Below are 17,851 nucleotides of genomic sequence, written 5' to 3' on the forward strand. Positions count from 1 at the left end.
TGGAAGAATACCATCTACTGTTTGTGATACAACAAAAACCAGCAAATGAACTGGACATCTATTAATACTTCCTGAAAAAAAAACTCGTTCTTTCAGAGCTGAAGACCATGCATCAGATCTGTGCTCAAAAGCCTGCTTGTGTGCTCAGACGGAGCCAGTTTGTCTTCAGAAACTAAACTAATGCAATTCAGGGAAATAACTAATAATTAGTGAACAAAGGGACAGAATGATAAATCTCGGAGCTGACTGGGGCCCGCGCTGCTCAGGGCCTGATCGAAACTCAAAGTGTTTCTTGTTTGACCATTTGCATGACTGCCATCCAAAGTTCACGGACGTTTTACCGAATGTTCACTTTTATTAGGTTTATTTAAATTATTTTATTTTAAGATTTTCAAAAGCCTCCTGTGTGGGATCACAATCCTCCAGGTTCTGAAGGAACACTGAATGTTTAAATTAGATTGTAAAACAGCGTGCCTCAGGTGTTCTGCACTTCACAAATGTTTTATGAACGCGGATTTTCATATCAACTTTCGTGTTCCTTGCAGCTACTGGAACTGAACCCAGCAGTGCCCATATCTTCACGGACTGCACTGCTGAACATCGGCACGTTCAGAGTGGCTTAACAGTTACTTGTTGAATTTCCTTCTTTCACACACAGTCCTTTTTGCACCAGGATATTAAGGCTACATGTTACCAGAATCATCTGCTGTTCAAGGACTCCAAATCTGCAGTCTTTCATGTCAGGAACTGTGTGTGTGGAAGCACAGAGCCCAGGCCAGTAGTTCATTACAGCTGCAAGTTTCACTTGTCTTTAAATTTAATGACAATCTGGGGGATGATTATTGATTGAAGTAGTACACTTTCCCGAGTGGCTCAATGGGCAAAGACACAAGTTTGAGCGAGCAAAGGCTGACTTCTTTAATCACGGGGTCACGACGGGAGCCGGCTGGGACTGGGGTTCCCCAACCAAGGGTACGCAGTGCTGTCAGAGAGGGACTCTCCTCTCCTCCAATTGGCACTGAATCTCCGGTATGGGGCTGTGCTGCCTGCGAGGCATCAAACCCAAGGAATAGTGTGAGGGGAGGGTGTCTGCCCCCTCCACCCCCACCGCGTGCCGTTGCAGGGTTTGTAACCTCAAGCCGAGACACAGTTAGCGATTGCAAGGTGGATGGGTATCTCTAAAGGGACCGTCAGCTCCAAATCGCAAAGAGAAAAAAGGTCATCTGCTCCTGTGACGCATGCAGATCAAATCAGGCGATTAGGAACACAGACTAGATCACTGCAAGCTGCTGCTCGTTAATGTACCGCCCCCCTCCCCCCCCACAAAAAAGATCTTCGTCGTTTTAAAAGGTAATCCTTCACACGGGCGACTTGTGATGCAGCACTTTTGGAAAAGCCGCTTTTGCCAGTTTTTGGCGCGGCAATGAGCTCTTTTGCCTCATAGATCTTGGATCCCAGGTGTGAATCTGGATGGGAGCACCTTCCGTGTGAAGTCTGCGTGCTCTCCCTTGTTCACATGGGTTTGCACTAGGAGCTCCAGTTTCCTCCCACCTTCCCGAGACTGGGTGGCTGGGCTAATTAGTGTCTGTAAGGTGTCCCCCTGTGCTTGAGTGTGTCCCCTGTGGTGGACAGGCCTGCTGCCCAGGGCGTGGGCTCTCCCTGTGTTCCCAGTGTAGGTAGGGCCAGTTCCTGCCAGGAGTTAGCAACTTCCTACTGATGGAAGCATTTGGGTAAATACACAGGCACTCCAGGTGTGAAGCTGGACACTCTGCCCCTCCAGGAGCATTCAACAGGTAACGGCACCGTTGCGACCGAGAGAGCACGAGAGCCTGCTCAAGAAGCCCCACCTGTGTCCTTGGCCTTGTTCCGAGAGAGCTCGTGCACGTGGCCGCTGATCTGCGCCCGCAGCCCGCTGACGATGTGGTCCAGGGTCTCGGAGCTGGCCATGTCCACGCTGACGAAGAACTCGTACTGGTTCTTGTTCAGGCGCGAGGGCCGGGACTCGATGTGCGTCAGGTTGATGCCCTTCTCCTGCAAGGACAGGCGAGGGTTGGGGTCCTGAGCACACACCGCGCAAGACCGGGGCTGCAGGGGGGCCACGTCTCGTCTGTCTCGGGCTCTTGCGCACTGAGCTCTGTTACAATTAACATCATTCCTCACACTTACACAGCTCTTTTCTGGACACTCCACTCAAAGCTCTTTACAGGTCATGGGGATCCCCTCCACCACTACCAGTGTGCAGCCCCACCTGGATGATGCACCAGTACACTCCCCACACACCAGCTCTCAGTGGGGAGGAGAGCAGAGTAAGGAAGACAGCTCAGAGATGGGGATTATTAGCAGGCCATGACTGGTAAAGGACAGAATTTATGTACAGTAAATATAACACAACCTATTTAAATGAGTAAATTTAAATATGTACTCTTTAAATTCTGAAAATACAAATAAAGAAAAAAATTAATACAAATAAAAAAAGAACACAGTAGGTGGCACAGAGGGAAGCAGGGGGTAGGAGTTACGCGTGAGGTGGCCGTGGTTTATGGGGGAAGAGTGAGCCTCAAGGTTTGGACACGGACGGTGAGCAGCACAGGTACAGTACATCGCTACCGCCACCGACAAACCCGGGACAAGAGAGGTTGGGGTGGCGGCATTTGTCGTATCCGAAATGAGGTTATGTTTTTTTAACCGTCTCGGAGAGAGAATTCACTTTTAGATTCAGAGCAGTTTTTGTTCTTGTTTTTGTGCAACAGTTGTGCAGGAAAACTGAAAGGCTATTTTGAAGTGGTTTAGCAGATTAGCTGCATGAAGAAAAAGGATGAAAGAAACTTGTCAGAGCACAGAACAAGGCTCGGGCTTGTGTTTTGGGGAGCCCTGGAAGCTCACTGCCGAGAGCTGTGGACTTGTTCTCTACAGGGACTTCAGTTTTGGCGACTGGGTTTTTTTTTTTACAGTGCACTGGGATGTTCATTTGTGTCCCTCATGGATGCTTCTTATTTTACGTTTGTTATGCGTGATGACGGAGATAACTGATCGCGGCTGTTAGTGACATAAAAACTAGAGGTCTGCGGCTTAACTCTCTTGGTCAGGTCTGCGGGTGTACTGATGATTCTGAGGGATACAAAAACCCTTCGTTACTGGAGAAGAATCCGTGACACCCCGTATCTATGATATACTTACACACTTCAGAAACCTTTCAACTTTCCCATCCACACACGGCGCATCGTATAAAAACTACAAAGCATAAAGTGTTGTTTTTTCATACAGCCACCAGAGGACAGCATAGTATCAGAAAACCCGAGGTTCTCAGCCTCCGAACACACGCTTTAACTCGCCGTAGGCTTCTCCAGAATCTATTGTAAAAATAGGATTTCAAAGGCATTTTTTAATATATATATATACACCGTACATGTAGGATTTCAGTGGTATTTTTAATATATGTGGGAATACAATTTTACCTCGAGTTTAATAGAAAACAGTTTTAGTTGATTTATCTATGATTAAATGAACCATAAACTAAAGCACGCTTTAGTTTATGTTTCCTTTAGGTATAAAATAAAAGCCGAGAATCCAAAGTACATCGCAGACTTAATTACTTACCACGTAAACTACAGTTCTGGGAAACCTATCGTCAAAATATTTGAATGTGTAAACTATTTACAGTTAAACTTAGAGGCTGATCGTTTAATAGCAAGCTACTTACTAACCCTTCTGAAAATACGCTGTGGTATTCCTGAGACATGCCTATAGTCATGATTTCGTTCACAGAAATTGCTATAGGGTTTCTACATCTGATTAAAGCTTTACATGAAATTGACAATTTCCTGTAGAAAAGTTCTGCATCAGGACATTATTACAGGAACATTTTAATAATCTCTGTGGTAAATTACTGTACTGTAGTTTCTGAGCATGTTCAGAATAACTAGCAATGACTTGTGGTGTAACTACTCTACAGCTATGTGCAAGAAACAACTGTTCTTAAGCTATACATTGCTGTTGACAGAGCAGATTTCCTCTAGAATGTCAAAAAGGCTACTTTTTACTCTTCAATACATGAATACTGTTAAAAGATGATACTTTTGTACTTTTACTCTAGTAAATTCTCAGAAGGAAACCTTTATTTTTACTCAGTTATATATTTTTCAAAGTAATTGTATTTTTACCGAAGTAACAGTTAAATACCTTTACACCTCTGTACAGAACCATGTCATTAACACATACACATATGAAAGGATTAATGACATCACAGGATGAACACCTCAAGAACACTTGCCTTATTTTGTGACACTTTTCCTCAGTAACATTTACAAAAATATGTTTTTTGATGTGATTTATGACAGATGACAGATGGAGTATATAGATGATTTATGACAAGATTGCTTGTCATAGAACTCCTGTGCTAAAATACACCATAACACCACAGTGTGATAATTAAAAGATCCAACAGGAGATTTAGAAAAACTCAATGAATTGGGAAAATATTCCTACCTATGACAATTAAGTTTTGTGTTAGATGTCTGTAAGCTAAGATAATCTTTATTTTGCAGACTTAATAGACTGTGTAGCAAGAAAAGAACCTTCCCTATGTGAGAGAATACAACCTCTCAATAAATTAGAGACAGCACTATATGAGAGAATTTGATAGTTTGGACCAGGTTATCAAAGCACTGATGCAACAGAACCAGCATGAAGCATTAATAATGCTCTTATCTTATCTTTGCAAATCCTCCATTTGAGGGAATCAGTAAAGGCATATGATCCTCCGACATGCATGTGGTATTGAACACAGGGGCAGCTAGCCAAAGGAAGAGAGGGAGCATACATGAAATCTTGAAAGGTAAAGTTGTCAACAGCAGGTGGTGTTATAAGCAATAAAAGCAAGTGACAATTGTTTTAACATAATGCATTACTCTGCAGTATACTGCACTAGATGAGGGCTTCGATCATCCTGCGTGAGGTTTCCTTGACTTGAACGATCTGTTGTTTGCTGTTTGGGAACAGCGGGGCAGCTGGAGCAGGAGGGAGTGGACGAATCCAGCACCGCCATTGGCTAGTGTTTAAAACGTGTAACGGAGGAGTTTTGTTTTTATGTTGTCTAGAACCCATCTGGAACGCGTTTTCCTCCATCTGCCAGCTCACTTCTAAACCCCTTGTTATTGATACCACATGAGCTTGGTGCGATTTACACAACAGGGGACTTCGGTTTGAATAACCCAGACTACGTTGGGATCTTCAGGGCATTTTAAACATTTAATACAAATATTGTTAAAGCTTACGGCATCCTAGAGGCTATTCTTGAGCTGAAACCTGTCCTATAAAGAAATCTGGGAAACCAGCAGAATACAAACGTCAGATAGGATTTAGTGGCAGTTTTCATGATGGCGTTTCCTCTAGCTTTTACGTTAATATTGTAACGCAACGGGGGCTCAGGCGGGCGCCCTTGCCGCATCTGGTCGGCCCCATCCCGACTGGAGGCTCGAACCCGGGACTTCCGCGTCTCTCTGCAGCGACCTAGCCCCGTGAGCTAAAGAGAGATCTCTCTACAGCCCAGTAGCTGTGGTCCTGCTATCACAGGGAAGGGCGGTGACGTCACCCGCTCTGGTACGCCGGCTCTTACACACAGTGCTTGTCGGCCGTAGGCGTTACAATATTATTATACATGTGCAACTTTCATTTAGGAGAATCGCCCATTTTCTTCTGGCTGTCCTCCCCTCATTTGGAAAAACTGATAGGCAACCCATTTCCCTCACTGCTGTAACCTCTCTATCAATCACCCTGCAAGAGGCGGAGGTTCGAACTCATGTGTCCTACAGATGAAAAGTGTAAAAACCCATCTGGCTGGGTTTCACGCTGAACTTGAAAGGAAGACTTTAAGCCAGGAGGAACTGACTGCAGCTCAGTCTGCTAAGCACATCTTTTCCTGCTCCTCCGGGTAACGTGGTCTGTGTTTTATCTTCTTTTAACCTTTTACTCCTTGGATTTACTGCATCAGGCATACGTTTCTTAAAAGGCACCAGTTTATAGCTAAAATGTCCTGATAAACTCTGGAATCAGTCTCTTCCTCAGTCCTAAGCTGGACAGCCAAGACCAGCGGATACAGAACAACCCTAAAACAGACCAGATCCAGTCCTGTTCCCCACAGGAGGAATGACATTCTTATTCAACATGAGCTTCACCGTTGCCCTCCACTCATACTGCCAGCAACACTGTTACATCCTAATGAGCGAGACAGAGGGAAGAAGCATGCAGAACGCATGTAGCCAGACTCGCCTATAGTAGCTGAGGGAGTGGCAGCCCAGCAGCGAGGACAAGGCCCACTACTGTGAGGAATGAGCTGGGGAGCAGCTGCAGGAGTGTAGATGGGGAGGCGGGCGGGGGAAGTCCTGTGTGCTTATATACATAGGCAAGAGGAAATGTGCGAGATTATGATCGAACCTTCTTCTTGAATTTCTATTCTAATTCACTCCAAAGCTCCGTTTTGTGCTTCATCCAGCCACTTCATCTCATCTGGCTTGAGAGTCAACTAGCAGATTCAAGTCTTTCCTGTTTACGTCGCCACGAAGCTCATCCGTGGATGGTGTTCATTAGACATGAATGTGATGGACACCGCAGAAGAAAATGGAATGTGGATCATTTGGCGATATTGATGTTCCTGTTCTTGTACCTTAGATCTTTACACTGTTGTCTAGCTTTCAAAATGAGGATGTGACACTTAGCGTTTTCCTTCTTCGTTCGGCCTCCTTTAAAATCACCCAGTGGGGAAGCAATTGTAAAGCTAAACAAATGATACATAGTTAAAAGTGTAGTATTTAAATGAAGGAATATAATTTTAAAACTGGATAATGGGCTACTAGTTAGAATATTGTGTACAGTTTTGGTCACCAAATTATAGGGAAGATACTGCCACTCTGGAATCAGTCCTGAGGAGAGATACAGTCTGGAGCTGAAGGAAATGTCCTACAAGGACAGGCTGAAGGAGCTGAACCCTTTTAGTCTTGAACAGAGAAGACTATGAAGGGACCTGATACAAGTGTTCAAAACTCTGGAAGTCAATGATAAAGTCAAATTAGAGACATTCTTTCAAATGAACAGTGAAGAATGAACCCAAGAACACAGGCAGAACTACTACTTTTTACAATTAAAAATTAAATTACATTTAAAAGCAAAAATAGGAGGGCATTCTTTACCCCAAGGGTTGTGGGGCATGTAACAAATTAACCAGTCATGTTGTTGAAGCCAAAACCCGGGTTTCTTTCAAAAAGCAGCTGAATGAGATCCTGGGATCAATTAAGTAATATACCCAGTGGAACAGATGGGCAGAATAGTTCCTCTCGTTTGTAATTATTCTTATGTTCAGGAGATTTTTCAAAACAAGACAATTACGCTCCAAGCAGCATGATCAAAATTTCACACCTGCTGAAAACTGATTCATTTTCCTTAGCATTGCTTGTTCTTTGTAAAAAATAAGAAATCTGAAAATTTAAGGAGTAGATCAATTAATCTCTCTCCCCCCCCCCATCTGCAATTTTACTTCATTTAAATATGAAACCCTTTATATATGCTGCATATTCTGAATGAGTCCTGCTGTTGTTTTTGCTTGAACTTTCATGTGCCGTTTTAACAAACTGAGCGGTGCCAGGGGCTTGGTAAATTTTACTTCATTGACATTTCTTTCTGCTTGAAACACAGTTTGCCGTGCTAATTAAGTACAGCATGGCAATAAAAACATGTGGAAAGACTTCACAGTCTTTCAAAGTCTGTCGAGGGGTCCACTAGGGATACTCTTAATGATAATCGCTCCAGGCAGAAATTTTTTTACTGAAAAAGTCTGATCCTAAGCTGGTTTGACACGAATATTCTTCTGCAGTTCAATCCTCCCCCCCCCCCCCATGTTGTCTTTTCAAAAGCCTCCTTTTCTAAATACAATAAATCTTGTAAATACCGATCTTACACCCAGATTGGTGGATGAACCTGGCCTTTTCAGAAGCATTGTAATGGAAGACGTAAGTACTTTGTAAGACAGAAAGAGATGATGGGCCAGGAGAGTGAAGATGGCACACCTAGGTAGACAGACAGGCTTGTGGCATTCTTTTGAGGTAAAGTGCATTCTCACATCAGGAGCTAAGAGTCACAGGATGTACAAAAAAAAAAATGAATGAACACTATGTGTGCCCTCACTATAGGATAGGATCACTATACCTTCTGAGAAACTGAGGAGCAAGTGGGCTGGAAAGGCTTTTGTCTGTGTGAGGTTCAGCAATGAAGGCCGCTTCCTCCCAGGAGTGTCACTAGAGCTCCCACAGAGGTACAGCACTAGAGCCAGGAAAGAGACGCTGCCTCTAAGACTAATCCTGAGACAGAACACAGGAGGAAACGTCAGCAGTGGTTTGGCTTCAGTTGTGCTGCATTTGCATCATCTATGATTATTCCAGTGAAAAGTAATAACTTTTTTTTTTACATTCTATTAGAACAACAGGTGGTTATGCAGAAAAGAAACAGAAATTAATTTGGGTTTAGAGTTGTCAGGGCTCTTGGGTTAAATGCATTGTCAGTTCCACGGGTGAACTGATAATAATAATAATAATAATAATAATAATAATAATAATTGCTTACACTTATATAGCGCTCTTCTGGACACTCCACTCAAAGCGCTTTACAGGTAATGGGGACTCCCCTCCACCACCACTAATGTGCAGCCCCACCTGGATGATGAATTCTGAGCTCTGAAAAGGCACAGTTTGGGGGTTTTCTGCATGTGTTTTATGGTCATGAAGGATGTGTGAAATTCTGGTTAAAAAAAAAATCAGGTTGCCCCTTTCTGGGTGGGAGGATCCTTCAGCTCCACAGCTGGTTGCTTGTGAGAAAGGAGGGAGTGTGATGAACTAAAGGTCACAGAGAGGTGGAGGTGGAGCAGGGGTGGAGCTCCAGGAATGAGATTCTATAGGTCCACAAGAGCTTCTCTTCTTTGAGATGTAAGGTCAGAGTGCAACAGTTACCTACTACTTGTACTTGATCTGTGGAGAGCAGGTTTAAAGGTTTGCCGAGACAGTTAACTGCACTCTTTAAGTGCCTTTAAAACCATGGGCAGTCACATTGCTGAAACGCCAGTGTGTAAGGAAATTAAAGCAATGTTGCTGCTTACTGGAACGACTGGGAAGTCTGGGTATTTAAAACCTGCTGTTTATTCTAAAAATGTGATGAAATAAAAGATTGATGTCAGTGAAATTCTCAGTTTGTCAATAAACCACTCTAGCTACAATCCTAGGCAATACGATTAATACAATCTACCCAACTTAAGTGAAAAAACAATTTATTATTACACTTAGGAATTCTATACTTTCAAGAATATAATGTTACTATCAGAGCTTTCGTTTCTTAAAACTAGAAAAACTTTACATTTCTTTTCAGTGGTGGATGATTTGCGATCTTAATAATTATGAAATTTAAAAGCATCCTCTAAGCGTCCTCATTACAAATAATGAAAAGCTGTTCAAGATGTTGTTTTAGGCCATTCATCCAGGGACTCGCACTCCTGGCGTCTAAAGGTTTTATGGGGAATTCAGAAACTCCTCAATGACTAAAGACCAGGAATCCATTATCCAATAAGAGAGTTAATAAAGTCAGACTTAAAAATCTGAAGGCCCTGGTCTTGAGCACCAGGAGCGAGGGTCACTGCTCTGAAATGTGTCCAAGCTTTCAGGAACAATGCTGAGAGTTAATAAACCAGAGGTGTGTAAACCAGGGCTGTCTAGTCCTGGAGGGTCAGTGTGTCTGTAGCAGGGCCATCCAGTCCTGGTCCCGGGGGGTCAGTGTGTCTGTAGCAGGGCTGTCCAGTCCTGGTCCCGGGGGGGTCAGTGTGTCTGTAGCAGGGCCGTCCAGTCGTGTTTAATTAGACCAGTTGAAGTCTTTTCTTGTTCTTAAGAAGCTGGAGATTTAAGGAGACCTATGAAGCCTGCTGGACAGCAGCTCTTGAGGCCCAGTGCTGGGGACTCCTGACTCCAGAGGGAGAGTTTAGGGAAGGATTATCTGCCCATAAAGCTTTGCTGAAGAGAAGGATAAAGGATAAAAATGGGAGAAATGGGCAGCAGATATAAAACATCCATTGAGAGCACTGCACTAATGGATATATTACTGCACCTGCACCATGTGCTTGGCCGCTAGTAAAATCTCTTCTCAATCATTGCCAAGAACAAGAAGTGGGCGTTCGGCCCATCTGACCACTTCTGGTTGTTTAGCAGTTGATTGAGTCTATAATTTTATCCAGCCATTTCTTAAAAGTGTCCACAAAAGACAGGGAACATTCAAGTTTGTGACGTCACTTCCTCAATCTGGGCTTTCTGCCTCTACCACTTCAGTTTTATAAACATACAGCGATAGCATGCAATAGCAAACTGGCCACTGCACCCATCCCATTTCCAACAATGACAATACTGTTCCTGCGAACTCTTTTACAGTCCACATGAGGGTCAGGCGCTTCCTGGCAGCTATATGTGACAATCACATTGCACAGCATCGACACATGACTGCATTGTGTTGCGTTGAATTTTTCCCCCACACAGGAGATTTGCATAAAAGACCCCGAGGGGACCCAATTCAAGTATTCAAAACCTCAAAGGCACCAACAAGGTCAACTCGGTAGACAGATTCAAAATGAACAGTGAAACCCAACACAGAGGACACAAGTGGAAACTACATGGAAGTGCATTTTAAACCAAGAACAGGCAGCACTTCTTTACCCAAAGGGTTGTGGGAGTGTGGAACAAACTTCCCAGCTATGTTGTTGAAGCCTCCTTCCTCCCTGCCTCCTTCTTGCTTCAGAAGCTACTAACTACCAACGGGGCCAGATGGTAGTTCTTCCTGCGGCCTTTTCTTATGTACAGTAACTGCAGGAGCACACAGAACATGCACCGCAGGTACAAACATGGGAAGAGAGTCTCATGACATACTCTCTGCTCCTCCACAAATGACTAAACTCAAGTAACCTTGTGCCATGGATAATTGCTTTTGTGAATGTGAGACCCCCACCCTAGCGAAAAAAGCTGCTAGATTGCTGGCTCAGTAATATAAATAAAAGCACGCGCAGCAGGCCATGCAGGTCCTGTTAAGACGCTCCTGCAGATACGCGGCGGTGTGTGAACAGGACCTTCCCCGAAAGGACAGTTTACCCAACGAGAGAAGGCCACTGTTCACAAACACGAGCAGGCCTGATCAAGGTGAGGGTCAGACCATCGCCCTCGGAGTGCTGTTTGATCAGGCCGGGAAGGCAAACAAACCGTCCCGCGTGGACGTCAAAGGCTGGCTGCCTGGCACGCGGCACCCCAACGCTGCTGCCCGCCTCCCGCGGCACCCCAGGCAGAGCCTTCCAGAGACACTGACGGGCAGCAATGCGCCACACACAGACCGCAGCAGGGCCTGTCTGCTACTTCTGATTTGCAGGCAGGCAGATTAGTACATATATTAGACATACAGTAGGTGCTTATTCATGACCAGGCCCACATCGGGGCGGTACAGGGGCTCTGTGGCTCAGGACCTGCGCCTGTGGCCGGTTCATATCCCGCGGCCGGCAGAGGAATCCTACTGTTGGGCCCCTGAGCAAGGCCCTTAACCCCAACTGCTCTAGGGGCACCGTACAAATGGCTGACCCTGCGCTCTGACCCCAAGCTTCTCTCCCTGTCTGTGTCTCAGGGAGAGCAGGCTGGGGTATGCGAAAAGACGAATTCCTCATGCAAGAAATTGTATGTGGCCAATAAAGTGGTCTTATCTCACATTGCTGAAGATACTGATAAGATACAGCTACTCTGGTGAGAGTTGAAAATGTGCAGCCTAATGAATCTCTAAACTCAAAATGTACACCACGCACTGAAAGGTTAAAAGAGTTTTTGTCTTTAACTGGGAAAGGGAGCCTCTGGGCAAGTGTTACATACAGTAAGACAGTCACGCTGGTTGTCCCGATTTCCTCATTCCAATTGTCACATTCGGACACAGGACAGGAATTTCCACAGACAGGTGGGGGTATCGGCGCAGAAAAGACTGACCTCAAACAACCGGAGAGCTTTGGCCAGAGCTCCCACCTCTTCCTTCAGAGAGAAGATACAGGAGAAAACTTCGGACTTGTTGGTCATCTCCTCCAGGTACATGGACCCCTGAAACATAATGAGAAAGAGACGATGGAATCGGTTAAGACTGCACAAAAGACCTGCCAAGAAATGTGGTTAATTTTATCAACCAAAAAATGTTTCACCCTGCGGTCTGTGTGGGTCCTAAGCCCCAGTATAGCGACGGGCACACTACACTGTAAACAGACACCGTCCTTCGGATGAGACGTAAAACCGAGGTCCCGACTCTCTGTGGGCATTAAAAATACCAGGGCGTTTCTCGAAAAGAGTAGGGGTGTAACCCCGGCGTCCTGCCATTGGCCCTTACCAATCATGGCCTCCTAATAATCCCCCTCTCTGAACTGGCTTCATCACTATGTTCTCCTCCCCACTGAGAGCTGGTGTGTGGGGAGTGTACTGGTGCATCATCCAGGTGGGGCTGCACACTGGTGGTGGTGGAGGGGATCCCCATCACCTGTAAAGCACTTTGAGTGGAGTGTCCAGAAAAGCACTATAGAAGGTGTAAGCAATTATTCATTATTATTTTACAGACAGTGAGCTGTATGGTGCAGACAATGTTGGGCTGTGAGCGCTGCTTAATCTTTCATCTTAAAGGGCTGATCCAGTTTTTTTTTTAAATTATTTTCTCTTCACAGTCCTAGCCCACGTAATAAGATCAGGTTTTAGATGCATGCTGGGCCAACAGAATGGATTAATTATACTGTACAGTATATGAACAGAAAGAGAGGTGGGTGCTTTCAGAAAAAAAACTAGGTACATGTTATAGACTCTGTAGGAATAATCCCAAAAAGAAACCTCCCCACAGACACTCAAAGAAATGCATTAACATACACAGCACACAAAATAGACACAGGGGACCCCTCACCCCATTTCAGAGCATCAGAAAGAGCCATTCGGTTCTACTTCTCTGTACCTAAATAATCACTGCTGTGTATATTGAAAATGTACCCCCGTAAAATGTCTAATAGGGTCCAGTTTTGGAGGAGCCCATCAACCCTAAGCTGTGTGCACTGGGGCAATGGGAGGACGCTGGATCTATTGTCCTCTACTCATGCACACCTGGGAAGAACATGCACGCTCCACACAGACAGAGCAGAGCCCTGGACCCGGACGCCGAGACGCTGTGATGGGGGAGAGAGAGGGGCAGGGCCTGAGCCCGTCTCGTCTCAGGTGCACAAGCACGCCGTCACTGGACGCAGAGCGTGGCGCCAGCCTGTCCTAAGTCCAGACCCAGCACAGTGGGCGACGCTCTTCGGTCATTAACGCCTGAAGGCAGCACGTGTTTTAGCCAGCCCTGGCGGGGGGCATTAAAGAGTTTCTAGCATCATCTGTTCACCATGGGCTGTCTAGCCCTGAACTTCAACCCCCTTGAGCTCGGGCCAGACTGAGGACATGTTTCAATCATGCCTGCTTTGCCGGACATGCAATCAGACGCACACAACCATCCCCCACACCAGTTCTAGAGTGAACAGGAGTTGCCGTCAGACCTGGGAGTCAGTCTGTTGACTTTCACATGTGTGCAAAGTCACACTTACTGTACCTTCAGGTAGGAAAAGTTGTTTGCACTGTATCCGCATCTGTTATAATGGGGATGTAATGTTGACATAGAGAACATAAAATGCACTCGTGTGATCACGAAGTCACTACGGCGAATATAAAGAAATTGTCAAGAGACCCTATATTTCAGGTTCACACATTTTGTTTAAATCTGCAAGAGTGCACCCAAGAATACTTTTGAGACACTCGACGTAGTGAAAGCCGAACACAGTCGTCAAGGTAAAAGGACAAGAAAGAGGAAAAGATGGGATGAACGCGCTCTGCAAGGAAAGACGGTGGGAAATCAGTCGTAAGGCTGTTTATAGGAGCAGTAACGGGACTATTGGAAAAGAAACGGCTCTCTTCATTTGCAGGACCCACAGCGAGTCAGTTTGCGAATTATTCTCCGCTGTTCTGTCTCTGAATGATCACAGAAAGCCATGCCTCACGGGCTGGACAGTCCACAGAACTTTCTACAGTTTCACACAATCGAGGTTTTTTTTATCCCGGCGGGTTTAGAGACGCACAAAAAAAAAAAAAAAAAACCCGGTAAGGTCTGTCACGAAACACATTGCGGTAGCTTTCGATCGTTCTTTCCACAGGCTGGACGCTGTTTCAAATAACTGCGGGTTTGAAAAGATTATTCACCTGACCAGCTTGTAGAGGTGGCGTCATAGCCCATGAATGCAACGTATCGTGGCCGTTTGTTTTCCCAATAATAAATAACCATATATTTTCACATATCAAATAAGAACCAAAACTACACACCTAGCAATTGCTACACGTTGTTATTATCATTATCATTACTACTCACCTTTGTGCTGGAGTCCCCATTAAATCCGCGTAATTCTGCCTTTGTGTCCATTCTCTTGTCTTTGGTCTGGTTTTGCTGCACAGTTCTGTTTTCTCCTCCGGGATCTGTGTCCTCATCCGGACGGGTGGTATTTAAACTCTGGCCGCTCACCACACCCCCTCAACATGTGAACCTTCCGGGGGCCCGTGCCTCTCACGCGGGGGGCTCAGCCGTATGCGTCACTTACCGCTGAGACGCAGGTGAGGAGCGTGTTTTTAAAGTGCCTTATCGTATTTGTCCGTGCTTGAAACTTTATTTTTTAAACGCGTTTACATTTTACAGCACATTAACACCGCCGCTCTGAAATTAAATTAAGGATGACTTTATTTGACCAGTTTTAGTATTCAATTGGTTTATGGCGTGATCAGTTTAGAACAAATACTCGTTTAGAGTAGCAAAGTGGGAATACAACAGGGCTTCCTGAGTTCATGTGACTTCGCCTTGCCAGCAGCCATGTCACTCTGCAGCTCAGCAGGTGTGAGCCTGGTCAGTACCTGGATGGGAGACTCTTGGGAAAGCTAAGGCTGCTGCTGGAAGAGGTGTGAGTGGGGCCAGCAGGGGGCGCTCACCCTGCGGTCTGTGTGCGTCCTAATGCCCCAGTATAGTGACGGGGACACTATGCTTTAAAAAGGTGCCGTCCTTTGAATGAGATGAACAGCTGCGGTCCTGACTTTCTGTGGTCATTAAAAATCCTACTCTTGAAAAGAGTAGAGGTATTACCCTGGTGTCCTGCCCTTTACCAGTCATGGGCTCCTAATAATCCCCACCTCTGAACTGGCTTCATCTGTCTGTTGTCCCCTATATACAGTATCTATCTCCTGTCCTCTAGTGCTATCGAAATGTGAGGAATTATTATTATTACTACTACTCAGGGCTACAGCTACACTATTCTCTATCCAGAAGAGACAGTGCTACAGAGCATGGGCCTCACTGACCTCCCCCTACAGAGAACCAAGGTTACCTTCAGTCATGTTTTGTATTTCTGATGATATTTTTGGCCTCAATTACATCTACCAGATAAAAACAAACTACTGTCACATAGGCCTGAGTGACCAAAACAGATGGACAAATATAAACATGACAGTTACACAGACCCGGCAAGACCAAATAAATCACATCTACCTGAAACAATTTCTATCTTCTGGTAATCCCTAAAATGAGTTTGTTATATTGCACAATAATAACAAACAACAGCATCGGAGATATATTTAGTCATTTTAGTGGCCAGTTTCTATCAGTCAAACCCTGCCTTGTGCCTGTTGCTTGCTGAAAAAGGGACAGACCCCACTGGGACCAGGTACAGAATAAAGTGGTTAGAAAATGGATGGATAGACGAAATATAAAAAAAAAACTGCAAAACAATATACTTTTTAGGAATTTTATGTCTACATAAGACAAAGTAGTATGTCAGCATAGAATTCTTAAAAGGCAGCAACAATGGACATTATACCAAGCAATAAAATAAAGTCACAGAAAAGGCATATTCTTTAGAAGCATGTTTTGAGTGTCCTCTTGAAAATGGGCACTGAGGTGTTGGAAGACCAATCCAGAGACGCAGGACTGTTGGCTATCTGGCTCTGTGCTCTAGACAGCCCAAGCCTGTCTGATGTGCCAGGGCAAAGTCATGCCGGAGTGCGGGAAACTGCAGGATGGACTCAGGGCATTCAGGAATTTCAGCAACCGCAATCCAGACTCATCGCCGCATTTCAGGAAAACCAGTGGAGAGGTCCCAGGGTGGAAAAGCCAGCAGACAAGGCATTGACATACTGATTCATCTGTTTTCCAAGTGCTGTACTCAGTACAGGGTTGTGGGAGAACTGGAGCCTATCCTAGCAAGCACAAGGCAGAGAACATCACAGGGCACACAGACACACACACTCACACACCCTGAGAGGACACCAGCCCATCGCAGGACACACACACACACTCTCACACCCTGAGAGGACACCAGCCCATCGCAGGGCACACACACACACACACTCACACACCCTGGACAGGACCCCAGTCCATCGCAGGGCACACACACACACTCTCACACCCTGAGAGGACACCAGCCCATCGCAGGGCACACACACACACACACACTCACACACCCTGGACAGGACCCCAGTCCATCGCAGGACACACACACACACACACACACACACACACACACACACACACACACACACACACACACACACACACCCTGGACAGGACTCCAGCCCATCGCAGGGCACACACACACACACACACACACACACACACACACACACTCACACACCCTGGACAGGACCCCAGTCCATCGCAGAGCACACACACACACTCTCACACACACACACACGCACACACACACACACTCACACACCCTGGACAGGACCCCAGTCCATCGCAGGACACACACACACACACACACACACACACACACACACACTCACACACCCTGGACAGGTCCCCAGTCCATCGCAGGACACACACACACACACACACACACACACACTCTCACACCCTGGACAGGACTCCAGTCCATCGCAGGGCACACACACACACTCTCACACCCTGAGAGGACACCAGCACATCGCAGGGCACACACACACACCCTGGACAGGACGCCAGTCCATCGCAGGGCACACACACACACACATACTCACTCACTCACTCAGCCACACCAGGGCTGATTTTCCCAGGAGCCAATTAACCTACCAGTATGTCTTTAGAGTGTGGGAGGAAACCAGAGCATCTGGAGGAAACCCACTTGCTGCCTTGCATTTATATAATCAGCTCAGATTTAGAAAGAAGTGTGTATCTGTTCTAACAACAGCAGGCACAGACAAAAGTCCCCTGTAAGAAATTACCTATATGGGAAATGGTGTTTTGAAATATGGGACACAAAGTACAATAAAAAAATAACAGCGTGTTTTATTGTGGATCTTCATCTTCTCACAACTTTGTTACAGAAGGTTTGGCTACAGTATGTCCATACATAATTATGATTTAATTATTAATTAATTAAGGTCCAAAGGATCACTCACATACCTGCAGCATGGCAACCCAAAAAGATACCATGACAGCTGATACCATAGCAATACCTGACTGAGAAGAATCATGGGAACAGATCCCAGACCTGAGCCCTGGAACGCACCAGGGAGATAGCAGCTAACATCCGATTTAAATACAGCTAAGGCTAACATCTGATCTCAGAACTCAGAGAGCAAAGCCTGATATACCAGTACAATTGTCTGGGCGCTGCAGGGAAATGTCATGACCGATATTAGCAGGAATTTTGCTAAGGTTGAAAAGAACAAGAACGGGTCTTCATTTTCTATCTGCAGCCATAATTAATTCTTTAGCCACTCTGAGCAACTGTTTC

General features: G+C 45.5%; 1 protein-coding gene across 1 annotated transcript in view; it reads right to left on the bottom strand.

Annotated features, from left to right (window-relative positions):
• pah (phenylalanine hydroxylase) overlaps positions 1–14,581 on the bottom strand; it is a 29,503-nt gene extending 14,922 nt beyond the window's left edge. Inside the window, exons 1-3 of the mRNA XM_069192813.1 lie at positions 14,464–14,581; positions 12,033–12,140; positions 1,848–2,031 (exon numbers count right to left, since the gene is read on the bottom strand). Coding sequence (XP_069048914.1) covers positions 1,848–2,031; positions 12,033–12,140; positions 14,464–14,514 — 343 coding nt within the window. The 5' untranslated portion in view covers positions 14,515–14,581. The remainder of the gene's footprint in view (positions 1–1,847; positions 2,032–12,032; positions 12,141–14,463) is intronic.
• Positions 14,582–17,851: the final 3,270 nt, after the last annotated feature.

Source organism: Lepisosteus oculatus, chromosome 7 (genome assembly GCF_040954835.1).
Source record: "Lepisosteus oculatus isolate fLepOcu1 chromosome 7, fLepOcu1.hap2, whole genome shotgun sequence".
In the NCBI taxonomy this organism is placed as follows: domain Eukaryota; kingdom Metazoa; phylum Chordata; class Actinopteri; order Semionotiformes; family Lepisosteidae; genus Lepisosteus; species Lepisosteus oculatus.